General features: G+C 26.8%; 1 protein-coding gene across 1 annotated transcript in view; it reads left to right on the top strand.

The window, feature by feature from the left end:
• The first annotated feature begins 1,621 nt into the window (after positions 1-1,621).
• LOC100214148 (importin-11) overlaps positions 1,622-18,785 on the top strand; it is a 29,792-nt gene continuing 12,628 nt past the window's right edge. The window contains exons 1-5 of the mRNA XM_065816681.1: positions 1,622-1,802; positions 4,170-4,270; positions 5,912-5,984; positions 6,227-6,313; positions 8,979-10,433. Coding sequence (XP_065672753.1) covers positions 1,680-1,802; positions 4,170-4,270; positions 5,912-5,984; positions 6,227-6,313; positions 8,979-10,433 — 1,839 coding nt within the window. The 5' untranslated portion in view covers positions 1,622-1,679. The remainder of the gene's footprint in view (positions 1,803-4,169; positions 4,271-5,911; positions 5,985-6,226; positions 6,314-8,978; positions 10,434-18,785) is intronic.

Below are 18,785 nucleotides of genomic sequence, written 5' to 3'. Positions count from 1 at the left end.
ATTTATTGTGAGCGAAAACGTAATTCTAAATTCTAATTCTAAATTATTTTTCTTGCTTCAATTGTCACTTTTTCTATCAAAGCATCCAAGTCGAACAATGCGCCAGACAACTCAAAAAAAGATAAGAAAACAACTCACTGAGTTTGAAAAGGGCCAAATTGTGGCATGGCATGAAAGTGGATACACTGACCATGAAATTGGAAAAAAAATTGGTGCACTAGAACTCAAAGTTTTAAACGCAAAGAAGGGAGCGGAAGAAGGCGTAAAACAACTGCCAGAGAGGACAGATTAATTATAAGAGAGGTTCAAAAGAATAGAAAGATAACAGCGGCTGAAATAAAGAGAAATTTTAAACTGGATGTTGACGAACGGACGGTTCTTCGAAGGATTTTTTCTATTGGGAAATTTAAATCTTACTGGAGCGTTAAAAAACCATTCATTTCTGAAAGTAACTGGAAAAAAAGACTTCAATGGGCAAAGCAATATCAGAATTGGACAATCGAACAATGGAAAAATGTTTTATGGAGTGATGAGTCACCATTTTGTTTACGCTTCAGTGGGCGGTCGCGTGTTTGGCGGTTACATAATGAACGTTACGATCCATTAGTAACACAGCCAACAGTAAAGCATGATAAAAAAGTGAATGTATGAGGGTGTTTTGCTTCATCGGGTGTTGATTGTTTGTATAAAATTCCTGGTATTATGGACAGTAAAATGTACAAACAAATCTTAATTCATCAACTGATACCTAGTGCAAATGAGCTCTTTAAAAATAAAAGTTGGGTCTTACAGCAAGATAATGACCCGAAACATACGGCAAACAATGTGAAAAATTATTTGAAGAACAAAAAATTAGTGGTTCTTTCTTGGCCAGCTCAAAGTCCTAATCTGAACCCTATCGAGAATCTCTGGAGTATATTGGATCATGGAATCAAGACAAGAGTTCCAAAAAATGAAGAAGAGTTGTTTCAAATTCTTCAAAATCAATGAAAGAACATTTCTGGGGAACTCTTACAATCACTTGTTAAGAGTATGCCTCGTCGGTGCAAGGCAGTGATCAAAAGCCGTGGCTTCACTACAAAATATTAGTTTGGTCTATTTCGTTATTTCAATAAAAATTCTCAAATTTTCGTCATTTTTTTCTTGTTTTTTTTCTATCTAAGAATCAATGTACCAAATAAAAATTTTTTTGTTCATTTTTTTCTATATCAATTGAAGAAATTTAGTTGAGTTCTCTTGCATGTCTATCTAAGCTTTTTTTTTGTTGGACACATTCTAGTAGGAGGGGGAGGCAGGTTAGTGGTTTATGACAATTCATACAGGACTTGTTACTAAAGAGTTAAGATATTGTAATCAGGGGGAGGGGGTTAGAAATGTTCAAATGTTGACGTAATTTATTGACGACTCCTTATAAAAAATGTAATGTTAATAATCTGTAATTAATAATTTTAACTTTGCTATTGATTTTGATACAATTTTTTAACTAATTTTTAACTTTCTCTAATGGAAGCATTATGATTGTAAAACAATTTCTTACATTTAAGCCATTTAACAATTTGTTTAATGAGTTTTTGCAATTTCTAAATTAAATTCTACGCTTTATAGACATTCCACGAATGCAAGAAGCATGTTGAGCAAATAAATGCAAGAACTTGTGCCCCTATTTTTTTTTTATAGCAATGAACAACGAGCTAATTGATGTATTGCGTGCTGCCTCAAGCCAAGATGTAAATCTTGTAAAACTAGCTGAAGAAAAGATTGAGTTTTGGCAATCAAGTCCAGGATTTGCATCAATGCTCTTGGTATTTTATTTTAGTTATTAATGTTCACAAGTTTATATAAAATTTACAAGATTAATATAAAGTATTTTATTTCTGTTATTATGTTTTTTGTTGCACCTCAACTGTATTTATTTATTATAACTGTATTTGTTTTATGTCGCATCGCAACTGTATTTATTAAGTAGTGTTGTTACGGCTATTAAATAATTTGGCTGTTGACTAAGTTGACTAATATATTTTCTAAAGTTGATTTTTAAAATTTTTAACATTTTAAAAATCGACCAAGTTGATTTTGTTGAAATATGAGAATAGTTTATTTTTTTGAAATAAATTGTCATTAAAATAATAAAGTAGTTTATTTTTATTTTCTATTTTTTAACATCATATTCAAATTAAATAGGTAATAGTTATAATTTGAGATGTCATATTTTCTAAAATAGCCAATCACTATGTACACTGCCGCCGACAATTAATAAGAAATTTTAAGCAAGTTCTGTTAGAATAATGTTTTGCGTTTACTGACCAACACATGTAAGGGTTTGCTGTCCGATTTAAGCAAACGGTTTCGTGTAAAAACTAATATTATTTTCAATTGGAATTATTCTTTCTCTAATCTTTATATGTATGCATTTTTTTGTAGAGATTAATTTGATCTTTTTTATTTAAATATCTTTTTCTTACAAAGTAGAGCTGACTTATTATCGGTGCTAATCACCGGTGATGGTTCATCAGTGTCAAATAGCCTTTCACTGAAAAGGATTTTGTTGCATCGTTTTATTGCAACTGTATAATTGACATTCCCATTAAAATTAAATCTAAAGTTTTAAGTTCAGGTGAAGATCTATCTATATCAACTTCTGAAAATAACTCTTAAATGCAAAGACCTAAGCTGGTTATTTTTATAATTGAGTTTTTTGAGTCTTTTTGAGTGGTTTGAAAAGTATGATATGTTTATACATAACTATAGTTAAATCAAATTGATGTACCAGCCAACAAATAATGTGTGCTGTTAAGAGAAGTCCCTGTTTAGAGAAATTAATCATATAAGTTTTCTTCCAATTTGAAACTTTTATAATCTTATTAAGTTGGTGATGCAAAAAAACTGAAGGGAACGAATAAAATCATATGCATAACAGCATAACTAAAAAATAAATCGTAAATAAATAATCCTAAGATATATATGAAAAAATAATAAAGAAATAATTTAAAGTGTTTCTTTAAGAAAATATTTATAGTTTTATTTTTTTTTTATTTAAAAGCTTTTAGCCTAAATAAAACACCCGTTTTATGAGTTAACGTTAAATGTATTTTTATAACCAGAGAAAAGATAGTGTTTCCTTTGAGTTGCATTTTGCCATTTTGTAAAGCATTTTAAACTTTACAATACTGCATCATTAAGTCAAAACTGCCAATTTTTGACTTCTTTTGCAAGTATACCCATGATATGCACTTCAATGAACCAGGTCGGAACACTCAAAATAAAAAAGTGTTACTGAATATACAGCAGCCAAATATTTGGTGATACAAGACTATTCGTGACATCTCTAGTTATAATGCTTTTGTTTTTAAACGAACAAAAAAAAAGATTGGAAAGTTAAATCAAATGAAAAGATAAAAGGATTTTAAGATTTTCGACTAAATTGACTTTTAGTCGATTAGCAGGAAGTCGATAGTCAATTAAATTGACTATTTGTTTTTTCTCGAAATTAGTTGACTAATTTCGACTAGTCGACTTTTAGTCGATTTACTTGAAGTTGATAACAACACTATTATTTAGTAAGTTTAATTTTTTAATAATATTTAGGTAATTTCTGTTAGTTTCGTTTGTATTTCACTTGTAGGTGCTTAATACAAATTATAAATAGTTAACAATACTTCTGGGTACATATAAAATATTTGTATTAATATAATTCTTCTATTTTAGATATATTGTAAGGAATTATAAAAATATATAGATTTTTCTAAAGTATTGTGAACTGTTATACTACATAGAACTGTTATGTGAACTGTTATGTAGTCACATAAAGGAAATTTTGGTTAGTGTGTGTTTGTGTAGTCATTCTGAAGAGAAAGTTACAATATTAACCACATAAGAGTACTGTTTAAAATTATTTTACTGTACAATATTTTTTAAGTTGTCTGTAAATTTTAAATTATTCATATATTAAATGTACTAGCCATAATATTTTGTATCAAAACATAAAATATCAACTTCTATCTTCAATATAATGATAAATATTTTTGTTGTTTTGTTTGAGTGTTTATAATATTTTATTGATTCAATTTCATTTTTTAATATATATTTAAAAAAAACTAAAAATTATCAATCATTTTTAAAATTTATTTTATCAAAGTTTATATTGTACAAAATATTTTAATAATACTTAGGATGTTTTTATCAGAAAAGATCTTGATGTCCCAGATCGATGGATGGCAATAATTTGTTTAAAGAATACTGTGCAAAAATATTGGAGAAGATGTGGCAAAATGTATGTTTACTATTTTTATTTTATTTAGGGGTACACTGATGCCAACTTTTTTTTTTTTGATGCATCAGATCCTAATATTTAAATTTAAATTTACTTGTTATGATATATATATATATATATATATATATATATATATATATATATATATATATATATATATATATATATATATATATATATATATATATATATTCCTCTATTTTGACATTTACATTTGTTTGTGGTGAAAAGCAGCTCTTTACAACTCTGTCTTTAAAAGTGACAAAATTAAGTACACTTTATATAAAAACCATTAAATTCAATTGAAAAAACTAATTAAATTTTATCTAATATAAATTATGTGTTTGTGTATCATCGCTGCAAGACAAAACATCGTTTTTTTTTTTTTTTTTAAACATCTTTGCTTCCAACAAGGTTGCAAGCAACCACTAATTAAAGTTGGAAGTTACTGGAAGAGAAAAGATGAAGATTGCAGTGCAAGATAACGATTGACTGATGACTTAAAGGATTGCAAATTATATGAATCAGGAAAGTATGATGAAGGAAGTGAATTCCAAAGATCTGATGTTCGAGGAAAAAAACTAGACGAATAAGAGTTTTTGGAGCACTTAGGAAAAGTCACAGAAAAAGGATGAGACTAATTTGAATGACGAGTAACAAAGAATGGATTTTATGGCGCAAGAGATGCTAGCTCTTTCGAGCAGTGCCTATTATAGTATTTGTAGAAAAGAGAAAGAGAAGCAACATTACAACAATGTGATAATGGTTGGAGGTTGGCTGCAAGAGCAGGTCCAACTATGTTTACAATGCGTTTTTGCACCTTGTCTAAGAGAGAAAGGGCATCATTAGAAGATCTGCCCCAGATATGGCAACAGTATTCCATACAAGGCCAGATTTGAGATTTATAGAGATAGAGAATAGAATCCGAAGTAAGAAAGTGTTGAGCTTGATAAAGAGATGCAACCTTAGCAGATGCTAATTTTGCCACTGATTTGATATATGGTTTTCAAGACAGATCGGAAGTAAGAGTTAATCTTAAAAGATGATGAGAAGATGACTTGAGTACATCACCATTCATAAATGTAGGAAGTCTGATAAGTCTGTTTTTGCTGTTCTGAGAAAAATGTGTGTTTTGAACTTATCACTGGTTTGAAATCTTTGTATCAAACCTAATTGTTTTCAGTTTGTTCATAGCAAATGCTCTTGTTTTTTATAATATGAAAAAAAGTTTATGCAAATTAATAAGGCAAATGGAATTAAGATTTAGAATTAACTTCAAACTTTGTTTATTGAATAATGTTTAGAATAACTAATTAGGTGATGTTTGATGATTATTCAATGCACATTGATGTTTTTTATACACCTAAGGAGTATTATTAGAAAAAAAAAGTCATTTTTTCCAAAAACAGACTCGAGTATTGTTTTGCAACTTTTTTTTTTATTACACTTTTTCTATAGCATGTTTAGATAAAGATTTTAATAATAAATTTTCAAATATAGCAGGGCAGTTCAATATAAAAGCTTACAGAGATAGACACTTATAAACAAAACTGATTTTTTATTTTTGTCAATTTTTAAAATATATATATTTTTTTTATATTACTGAAATTTTACTCTTGTTTTAAACTGTTTACTGTTTAGTGGTATTCCAGAAGATGAGAAGAATCTAATACGTAGTAAAATAATGCTTGATTTAGAAGAACCTGTTGGCCAGGTGAGAAAATTCTATTTGCAAATTAGAAATTGAAAATTTATATATTTCCATTCATTAAAATTGTGATAAATCTTTTTCAGCATTTTTTTAAAAACATCTTTGAACAGATTTTTCTGATAAAAAATGTTGTTATTTGTTGTTATTCAAGAAAAACCTAAATTGTTGGTGTTGCTATTCTCAAAAGTGTTTAGGAAGCAATATTAAAAATTTTTAAATTTTAATAAAAGTTGTTTCTTTTTAAGCTAGCAGTTCAACTTGCTGTTGTTATAGCAAAGATTGTGAGAGTTGATGTTCAGATATGGCCAGAAGCAATTCAAATTGCACTTCAGGTATATATAGTCAAAGTATTGAATGGCTAAGGAAAAATATATTACAGTTTACATATTAAATGTTGTGTTACTATATAATTTTTTTCAGTTTATTCATCATTAATAATTTTAATTTAATTGCTAAATATTGATGTTTATCAAAACTTAGTAATTTATACCATATAATGAATTCAAATTTAAATATGAATTTTAAGTATTAGACATAAACAGAAGGAAAACATAACACTGCACCTAACTTAAGGACTTTAAAAGCTTGTTAATACTTGCCAGCGGTGTACCCTGTGGTTTTTTCCTGGTCACCCTGTGGGCAACTGAAATAGATTTTATTTCTCATTTGAGTCATCCACTATGATGATCAGTAGTCCAGTATAAAAATTTTTTATGGTATTTTTCTCGGCCTAAAATACTAAAGAAAAAAATTTAAACATTTGACTATTAAAATATGTTTAATAAGAAACAGTGTAATTAAAAGTAAATTAGTTAATAAAAAAAAGTAAAATGTTACAACCTGTTAGAAAATATTGTTAAGTAACTTTAGTTACAAAGAGATACGGGTTAAGAGAAAACAATAAATACAACTTTTAAAGATCATTTTTTGTTGTAGTCGATATTTGTTTCATGTGGTTTCTTTTTGTTAATATTAACAAAGGTTTCATTATGTGAATCCAAAAAGGTGAAAGCCAAAACCGCAAAGAAACGTTTTATAAAAAGAAAAATATTATATTATTCTCTCTCAATCTTTAATCAAATTTAATTTAGTTGAATGTTTTTAATGTTTTAAACATTTTTCATTATATTAAGTGTTTTTTTTTTTAGAAAAAAAAAAGAAAAGAAATTTCCTTGTGTATCATTAATTGCATTCTAATAATGATTACTCACTTAATAATGTTTTTATTTTGTTAATTTTGCTGGACAAAGTTAAAATAGAAATTTATTTTACTAATGAAAAACAAAAGAAATTCAGTGTTATTAATGATTCAACTGCCCATTCACATGATTCAAAATGCGACGATGTTTAAAAAATGATAAATTAGCATTTGAAACTAAAAGAAATTGTTATTTTAAAACTTATTTTAAATTGAGAATAAATGTGCTTCAAAATACACTACCAACATTTAAAAAAACAGTATAGTCGCATTTCAAAGTATTAAATTGCTTGTTGGCTTCTGTTTATTAAGTTTAGTAAAATTATATAACGCACTGTAGTGTACTCATTAAATGAAGTGTATACTACTTTAAATACTTTCTAAATTTTATTTTTAAATAGTCACAAGGAATAAAATCTTCATAGATCAAAATATGGTTTTATTAATAAGCACACTTTTGTAAGTAACAAACTGTTTGGTTGTCCTGCTGGGCTATTGACAGGCATTTTTTTTTAAATTTCAGTCGCTCTTAGAGAAAGCAAGTACCGGACAGCCATGAGGGTACACCCCTGCTTGCATCTAAGGTTTGCTTGTTTGTCAACTAACTTGGACAGTGCATACAACTAACTTGGATACAGTGCACACAACTAACTTGGACACAGTGCAAACAACTAACTTGGAAGAAGTGGACTTAACTAACTTCAATACAATGCACTCAACTAACTTTGACACTGAATGCAAAATAATTATTGCAATGTTTTAGTTTTTTAGATTTTTGTTTATTTCATTTATATACCCAAATCTTTTTTATTTATAATTTTTTTTAATATTTATTTTTTAAATAATATAGTTTACTTAACTTAATCTAAACTTTATTTAAAAAAAAAATCAAAAAGTATATAAAAAAAAAAATATTATAAATCAGATAAATATAAAACTCATAAAGAAAAAAGAAAAAATGCTTTTTATCACTAATAATCATAAATTTGTAAAAAAACAGTTGTAATATAAAACAGTTGATTTACTATGAAATTGCTATGAACAGTTGATTTACTATGAACAGTTGATTTACTATGAAACTACTATGAACTGAAACTACTATGAAACTACTATGAATGAAATTACTATGAACAGTTGATTTACTATGAAACAGTTGAATTACTATGAAATGCATATTTAAAAATAACATTAACATGTTTATGATTTAAGTCATTATTTCTCTGAAATTTACATTTTTTACTGGTTTTAATTTATGGCAAGTTGTGTCATGTTTATTGTAATATCTTCAAAAAAATTTCAAAAAACAAACCAATCAAAGAACAAACCAAATCAAAACACAAACCAATCAAATAACAACCCAAAAAACTAAATTTATATCATTATATTGAAATATAAGAAGGGCCAGAGAAGCAAATTTTCTACGGGTTTCAATAAAAATTTGTTTTTAAAACTTATTTTTCTCTTTTTAAAAACTTTTCTAAAGTTTTTTAAGACGTCCTTCAATGAGAGGGTTTGTTTAAAAATTTTTTACAAAAACACTGATGCTTTCTTTTGATTATTCAAGCAAACAAAATAATATATTTTTAAAAGTAATATAATACTTATATTAATTATATTATTTTAATATTAATATTTAAAAATATTATTTTTAAATAATTATGTACAGTATTATATTATTATTTTAGTAAAATAGCTAATACTAATAATTGTTTCTTTTTTAATGCTGTAAAATCAGAGTTGTGAAGTGGTCATTATTGCTCATTAATTTTAACATTATTTTTATCTTTATCTTTTTATAGGGTGTGAAATCAGATAAATCTGTGGTCCAACATTGCTCATTGTTAATACTTAATCGAATAATGAATGAGTTAGCATCCAAAAGATTAATGTCTGACAGAAAAATATTTGAAAATATCTCTGCAAGTATTTTTAACTATTTACATGAACTGAGTTCTAGGTATTCAACTTTTAATAATGCAGAGGACTTTTTACTTGTATATGATATGTATATTCTTGTCACAAAGGTTCTCAGAAAAATTCTTATTTATGGAACCAAAAAATTCCAGCCTGATTCAGAACAAGCTCTATATCTTCATGGGTGCTTTAAAAATGTCTCCTTGCTTCTTCAAATAAAAAATAACATTCAATTTAAGGAAAAAGCAGAAAAATCTATCATTTTGTTTATGAAAATTTTTTCAGATTGTATAAGTCAACAACCATTATCATTTGTTGCTTTGTTAGAGCCTGCAATAATACTTTGCTTAGAGACAATTATGACTGCTAGCAGCAGTTGTGATTTTAAATTGTTTTTAATTTACTGTGGAAACTTACTTAAAGACATAATTATTTCTTATAAAAAACAAGCCAAAGTCAGCATAGAAAAAAGTGAACCATTGTTAACTGCAAGCGTTATCAAAAGTAAGTGGCTTTCAGACGACTGTGTAGAAAAACTTTGTAATTATATTATATATAATTATTTTCCACTTAATCAACAAGATTTAGAAGAATGGTTAACAAATCCTGAAGATTATAGTATAGTTGAAGCTGGAGAGTCACACAAGTTTCTTCTGGGTCCTTGCATGGAGGCTTTGTTTGTCAGTTTATTTTATGAATACAAATCTATTGTGATACCACGTATCTTACAGAGTGTTAATGATGTTAATAATATTGGAAATCCTAATTCAATGGAAGTACTTTTAAAATGTTGTGCTGTCCTGAAAGCTGTTGGGTTATCTTCATATGAACTGTTTGACGACCTTGACTTTGACTGTTGGTTTCAAAGAACTCTTTTGCCAATACTTCGCAGCAATGGGCCCAATCAAGCCATCCTTCATCAACATGTTATATGGCTAATTGGGCGTTGGATCAATGTAAAGTTTTCAAAGGCTAACCGCATTACACTGTACGAAATTTTGTGTAACATAATTCAAAATGAAACTGATGTAGTCATTAAAATTACAGCTTGCAAAACGCTTCATACAGCAATCGATGATTTTGATTTTGAAGTAGATACATTCACACCTTATGCGAATAATATATTTACAGCTTTGTGTAAGCTACTTACTGCTATTGAATTGTGTGATTTGAAAATGTCTGTGCTTAGTGTTATCAGTCTTATTATTGAGCGGTTAAATAGACATGTTGCAAATAGTTTAGACCTCCTAATTCAATATCTTCCTCAACTTTGGGAGATTTCTGTGGAGCATAATCTTTTACGAGGGGCTGTAATTAATGTTTTAGTGCATGTGGTGAAGGTATTTGTATTAATGTATTCTTAGTTATATTTATTGTTGCTAAATTTTTTTCTTTTTTTTAGTTCTATTAATAAACATAAACACAATGCACGTGTTTATAATTTTTATGTTTGCAATATGTTAATTGTGCTGACTATTTCACATATAAGTTGCTCTAATAAATTAAAATTACTGAGACAAATTTACTATGTTTTAATAGAAATTTATGAGTTTTCGAAGACAAGTTTAAGATGTTACTAGAGAAATTATTGTTGTTTAATAACAAAAACAACAATGAGTACAACATTAATAGAAGATAACAATAGACAGCATCTTATACATTTTATGTTTTACTTAGCATGATAAAGTGTTACTTAGCATCTTATCTTAGCTTAAAACAACAATTTTAACCCTATATAAAAGAATAAAAGTATTTTTTTAAATTGTAAAAATCTACAATAAAAACATTTTACTTAAAATAAATAATAAATAAATAAAAAACAACTAAAAAGTGACTATTATTTTAAAATTATATATTAAAATTTATTTGTTGTTTTAAAATGAAATTTTTTGATTTAAATAAGTTGGTCTTTATTTATTTTGACACTTATTTTACAATCAAGTAAACAAAACATGAGTTCAGTTAATATTTCTATTTAACCAGACAATTAGCAAACTTTTAATTTGTAAATTTTTCTTGAACTTATGCTGCTTGTTTACTTGTTGGGATAACCAAACATTATTGAGATAACTGATATTTTTGGAATCTTTTTGAATTAACAAGAAATTAATTTATCCAAAATCTTTTTATTCATTCTAAATAAAATAAGAAAATGAATAAAAAGATTTTGAAAATATTCATTCTAAATTTTAATACTAAATAATTATTTTTATATATAATATATAATAAAACTAAACGTTCAATAAAACTAATAAAAATCGCAACTAAGTTAATAAATCAATTTGTAATATTTTATATATATAAGATATTACAAAATTTAAATATTATATAATGTTATATAATATTTCAATACAAAAAATAATTTTTTTAAAATTTACAAATACAAAATTTACGTAAATTTTATATTTGTAAATTTAAAAAAAAATTGATTTTTGTATTTATAAATGTTGTAAATTAAACTTTGGCATTTGTAAATGAAATAGAAAAATATTATAAAAAATTATATATATTTAATCATCTTCTTTTATGTTTTATGCAAATATAGCATATAAATATAAATGATACATTTCATTGCAAGTTTCATTTTTGATTTTTTGGTTGTTGTTAGTTTTGTGCATTTTACCAGCAAATTTAGTTTACTGAACAAATTTTTAGTTTTTTTAATATAAAAATGTAAATAGCTTATATATATATATATATATATATATATATATATATATATATATATATATATATATATATATATATATATATATATATATATACATATATATATATATATATGTATTATATGTATATATATATATATATATATATAATGTGTAAATATATATATATATATATATATGTATATATGTATATATATATATGTGTATATATATGTATATATATGTATTTAGATGTGTATATATATATATATATATATATATACATATATATATATATATATATATATATATATATATATATATATATATATATATATATATATATATATATACATACATACATACATAGATATATATATACATGCATTGAAAATAAGCATTTTCTTATAAAAGTCTTTATTCTTTGAGGCAATCCTTCATTTGTGCAACAAGTGGTTATCAGAGGGGAAATGTCTGGTGAATCTGACAAGTGGGGTAGGGCTTCCCATTTGAAGTTCTCCAGGTAGTTATTTACAACATTTGCAACATGGGGTCATGCATTATCATATTGAAGAATAACCTTGTTATGTCTTTTATCCTTCAATGCTAGGCTATGCTTGATCAGTACGATCTAATCTGATCAGTACGATCAGTCTAATCAGTACGATCTGATCGGTACAATCTGATTGTCAGTACGATCTGCTGTAATTGTCTGGTTCAGTTAAAGCAGCTCATAAGTTGTATTACTCTGAACTGGTCCCACCAGATACAGAGATTGAGCTTGGAACCATAAGTATTCAGTTTTGCTCTCAATATTTATGACTCATGAGGCTTAACCCATGCTTTTCTGCATTTAAGGTTGTCGTAACATATTCACTTTTCATCACCAGTAACAATTCGATGCAGAGAAAACCTTTTCTTTTTTGTCACGCGAGCAACTGTTTGCAAGTAAAAAATGATATTGATGTCGCTCAGTTCCAACTCATATGGCACCCAATTTTCTTGCTTTTGAATCATTTCCAGTTGTATCAAGCGCCTAGAAACTGTTGATTGATTGACTCTCAATGTTTCCACAAACTCTTCTTGAGGCATATTTTTTTTATCTTTTTGCCCGAAACTGTCTATATAAAGATGTTTTCTATTACATTGATTTGTTAGATAAAGAAGGAACAAGAAGTTCCTTCTGTAGCAGCATTTAACATACTACTCTCTGCAAAATGCAAAATTTTGTAGCAGACCATTACTTTCTTGTTTATCAGTTTAAAAAAGAATAAAGATACCGGTTTTAAGTTCATGATAGAAGAAATCATCTGTATAGATGAAAATCTTTACATGAATCGAGACCCTTTTTTCTACAACTTTTTTTTGCAAAAAATAATTACAGCCCTGGCATTGACATCATGTGCTTTCCGACCTTAAAACCACTTTCTGGTTTGTAGAAGTCTCAGGAGATGTATAAAAAGGTTCAATAACACATTGAACACTTTGAATGCAATTTATTGCATTTATGTGAACGCAATTTGCAAAACCCATAGAATGTTTTGCTTTCTAATCAAAAGCAACAATATTAGCAGCACCATCAGGACATGTTGCAAGTTCACAACAAATATTTGCAAGTGCGTTAAAATAAAAGATCAAGGAAAAGTCATTATTATTGAAAAAAAACTTCTGTTTTAGATCAGGCCTATGTATGAGATGGGATGTTATACTTTGGTTTATTAATGATATTGTTAAAAATTTTCCAAAAGTTTCTTGTGCCTAATTTCAGACAAGATGAAATGGAAAGATTTAGTGATCTGAGAACAATGGACTTTAGTATCAGACAATACCTTTTTACATTGAGTTCTTGCAATAATAAAAAGATGTTTCAGCAGTAAGTGACATTTAGTAGGGGTTGATAGTCTGGGCTAGGAAAAAAATTTATCATATTATAAAATTATGCATATATTTACAATTTACAAAATACTGGTATGATTAGCTGAAGACTTAAAAAGTTGTAGGTTGAATGAGTCAGAACACATAAAAATGGGTGAGAGTTTTGAGATTTTGTTGATGCGGAAGGAAAAAAACTAGATAAATAAATACTTTTATAGCATGAAGGGACAGATACAGTAAAAGGATGCAACTTTACTGAATGACAAGCAAGAACTAGTTTTAATTGATCTAACTAGAGATAATAGCTCATCTGAGTAGCATTTATGTTAGTATTTGTAGAAAAAAGAGATCCAACTTTATGACACTGGGAGAGTGGCTCAAGTTTGCCAAATAAAGCAGGTCCAACTACATTTACAATGTGCTTTTGGACCTTGTCTGAGAATAATGTTATACCTTAATATAGGAATGTCAACAGTATTGTGAAAGTTGTTTGCAGTAAATAACTTGTTTTAAGGTTTTTGTTAAAATTTAAAATCCACAAGCCACTGCAAACCTCAAGTTGTTACTGAAGAGAGATCAGATTTAAGATTGGCTTCTTGTTTTACGCAATAAAAAAGTGAAAGATTTTTTGTCAAAACAGAAGTATAAAGTTGAATTGTTAGCAAATAAAGCCTCTTTAGGTGTAAGATTGTCATAAAGATCATATTGTAGATAACAAACAATACGGAAGCAAAGATAAAACCTCTGTACTCCTAAAGTTATTGGAAATCAAGAAGAGTGTAGGCCTTTGAGAATGTCTTTAATGCTGCGATTAGAAACAAATGATTTAATAAAGCTTAAAGCTTTTATATAAAGAAAATAGTGACTAATAATAGGATAGTTAGAGAGGTCAGAGTGTGTTCTAGAGTTTTTAAATATCGAAACCACTTATAACCACTAAAAATATTAAAACCACTTATTTAGCACTTTTGCTAGTTTAGCAAAAATTAAAGAGAATTCTGGAAAACACTTTCGTAAGACTATGATGGAAATGTTGTCTGGACCACAAGCTGTAGAAGGTTTTAATTGAGAATTGACTTTAGCTACAGAAGTTTTTTTTATAACTTGATTTGTTTACATGATTCAATCTGTTTAATTGGAATGGCAAAAGGAGTATGGGCATTACATTCAAAAGTCAAATTTGAGGAAAAGTTATTTGCAAATAACTCTCCTCAAATTTGACTTTTGTAATAAGTAATAAGTAATACTGGATTACATTTTGTCATAATCATAATGATCCTTATCCTGGAATCTACTGCGTTTAATCCTAATCCTGGATCCTAATCTACTGCATTTAATCTACTTGATTTAAAAAGATTACTGCAAAAATTTTCAAAAACATTTTCTATTTTTCCACTTTCCACAGTTTCCAAAATTTGCTAAATACATATTGGTCGTTATCTAAGTTCATATCCATTAGATGGTCTAGCACAATGGCTAGGGTTGAGAATACCGGACCAAAAATCTAATACTGGTATTTTGGTATTAAAAATTTGTAATCCCAGGGTTTTGGTTTTAATAATGGTATTATTTTTTTTTCTATAATAATACGAATAAATAACTAATTTAATTTAAAAATGATTTGGCAATTAAAAAAAACTAAATATATTTATTTATAGAATAAAAAATAAAAAGGTTCTACGTTTTCTGCAATTGATTGTTGATATAAGACCTCAGAAAACATAGATTGTTGAGCAAATTATCTCCCATTTTTGACCAAATTTCGGTGCAGATTAAGCCAGCTGCCAAAAAAACTCTCTTCGATTCTACACTGCTTGATTGAATACTTAGCAAATAATTATATAACAGAGTTAAGTATTTGCCTTTTATACCATTTGTCTCATAATATGATATTTCTTTTTCTATTGAGCATGTGAGACCTTTTTTATTTTGGTTGATTCCACTTTAAGGTAATCTGGTGCAAATTTTTTTTTGGCATTCCCCTCTTCATCTTTTCTTATAAAGTCAGAGATATTTTATTTCTTTAATCATCTTTATCATCATTGACATAAAATATTATATTTGTATCTGAAACATTGGCTAAAGTAGATGTTGTTGCTACAGATGCACCTTTATAATGCAAGTTGACCACACCCAGACGTTGTATCTGTAGAATAATAACTTTTGCGATTGCAGTTTTGGTAATAATCAGAAATAATTTATAATCTTTATCGGCTTCATCATCGCTTAGATTTCCATTGCAGTTTGCATTGAGTAAATAGTGAAAAACACTTGGACAGCATTCTCTGTTCGTCTTTCAAGAATATGTACTTTTAAAACTGCTTTCATTTCATAACTTAATGAACATGAATGGTCAGTTATTGATTTCATCATAAGTTGAATAGCAGCATCTGCAGATAACAAAGTTGCATCCTGTCGGCAAATTGCTTCAACTGTAGCTTAATGGGAAAAAAAACTGAAAGGATATCTGACATCATTTCAAACTTGGCATCTGAAAACAAAATGATTTTAAATCTATTAGACTCTTTTTGATGTTATTTCTTTAATATTTTTCATGTAAAATTTATTTAAATGTTATATGTCTATGATTTAAAATTTATTTAAATTGTAGACACCAAACTATTCTATTGTGTTCTTGAGTCTAAAACCAGAGACAATATCTTCCCGATCTCTTCTTTTATATATTTTTGTAGTATTTTATCATTTTTTGTACGCAAAGTTTAAAAATTTTGACCCCTTTACAAACTTTTTTAATGGTACCATTTGCTGATGTTTATATGATAATATTTTAATTAAGCCATTATAGCACATAAAAGTAACCTGAATCATATAACCACAATTAGATTTTGTACAATGATTTATAAGATCAATTAAGTTTTAAACTTTTCATAGAATAGTAGATTGCTGCGATTTTGGCATTAAGAAATAATTAATATAAATAAAATATTTTTAAACAATTACCCTTTTAAACTTTTCATAGAATAAAATTGCTGTTTTTTTGCATTAGGAAATAATGCAAGTATTTTTTTTTTTTGTAATAAAAAACCATAAAAAACATATTGGTAAAATTATATCACATTATATAGGTGAAATTATTTCAAATATTGAAATTATGTCAAATGCCGAAATTACGGTATTCAACTTTTCAAATACTGGCATTTTGGCAACTCTAGATTGTTCCAAATACCAAGATCCCAGTATGATAATATATGAAATTTCTTGCGGAGACAAAGGTTACAAACTTTTGATACTTGATTGTAGGGCTTACATTGTGCTATTATCTTCCATGTAATCACAAGTTTTTTATTTTTAGATTTTAGTTTCTATACTTCTTTAGAAAGTTTAGTGTCATTTTTATATTTGGTTATATATATATATATATATATATATATATATATATATATATATATATATATATATATATATATATATATATATATATATATATATATATATAGACAGAAAGATAATAAAAAGTATATTGGTACTGTAAGATCCAATTAGAATTAAGTAGCAGACAAATGTAAGTAAAACTTAAATCTCTTCCAAATTTGTACAACTTTATTAATTTTAGGAAAAATATGGATGTAGAGACAAACATACTCAAAGTATACTTAGTCTATACTACAAAAATAATATATACTTAATCAATACTATAAAATAAATAATAGAATATAAATGTAGATATAAACAGTAAAATGTAAAAACTAAATAATACAATAGTTTTTACTAGATCTTACAATAATAAATGTAAATAATAATATACAATGTTAAATGATGAATTTAAAAAGACAAATAACCTTACCATATCTGGTAAGCAAATATAGGCGTAACTATATTGGTACAAATTGGATCTATTTTTTTACTACCCGTTAATTAAAAGTCATTATTTTTGCATTCAATAAAATTAATGCAAAAATCAATGAAAGTTATGTTCACAGAGAACTGTAAATAATAAAAGTAATTAAATTGAACAAATTTAGCAGTCCAATTAATAAGGGCAGCTGAAGCTGAAAATGAAATTGTTTTCAAGAAAGATTCTAACAATGACAAAATGAAATCTTGAAAACAGATTGACAAGAATTATGTCAGAAGTAACTGTATGGTTTGCTTGTAAATTTAGAAATCGATTGTGTTAGAGGTGGCATAATAGCATAGGAAATAAAAGCCAAAAGAAGGTTATGTAAAATAAATACAAAGTTATTTATTTTAGTAGTAGTTGAGCTAAATTAGTAAAATGTTATCAGTCAAGTTTTAATAGTTGAAGTTAATTAATTTGAAGTGAAACAAAGAATAAACAAAATGATATTAAAGGACATTAATGTCCTTTAATATCATTTAATGTCATTAATATAACTTAATGTCATTAATGTTTATAGATGTGATGATGCATTAGTTTGTTTTATCTAGTCGTCTGGTTTGGTTTTGTTATGTTTTCATTCTTTCATTGGGAGAATAAAATGCTAAACACACTCACTTCTTGTGCTAATGGGCTAGCATTAGAGCCAAATGTAGACCTAAAAAATGGATTTTGGTTGATTAAAAATACACTCATTAGTCTCCCTACAGGGTGACTAATGAGTGTATTTTTATAGTTTTACAGTATAGTTTTACTGGAAATATAATGGATAATTCTGAATTGTCTTTGATGTTATGCTCTCCTAATTATTTTATTGATTTGAATGTGGGAGAAAGTGTTTATAGGGGGATTGATTTAGTTTATTTATTTTTATTATTTGAGATTATATCTTGCTTTAGAAATGTTCGCATTGATAGTGTGTGAAGGATATCTTCTAAGAATCAGCTGTATTGTGAGTGTTTTAAGTTCTGTAGTAGGATTGTCATTTTTGGAAATCAATTGTAATGAATGACCTGAGAGTAAATGATGCTTGTTCTAATGTGTGGGTGACTCTAGCAGTTTAAGGTCGGCAATAAATTGCCACATTTTTCCTAATTATGAAGGCTGATCCAATAAATTGGTCCCTAGTTTATTCTATTTAATAGGAAGTATAAATATTAAGTCAAAAGTTTAACAAATTGACAGTTATATGTCTGTAGCAGAGGTTTACATCAGAAATTTCAACATTTTATGAAATTCCAATAATTAATAACTCTATTTTATAAAAATACTACTTGCATAAATTTTTTTCATTTTATTACATTCCTTAT

This window comes from Hydra vulgaris, chromosome 13 (assembly GCF_038396675.1).
Source record: "Hydra vulgaris chromosome 13, alternate assembly HydraT2T_AEP".
NCBI classification, from domain to species: domain Eukaryota; kingdom Metazoa; phylum Cnidaria; class Hydrozoa; order Anthoathecata; family Hydridae; genus Hydra; species Hydra vulgaris.
Note: the sequence above shows the minus strand (reverse complement) of the source record. Positions and strands in the feature narration are given on the sequence as shown.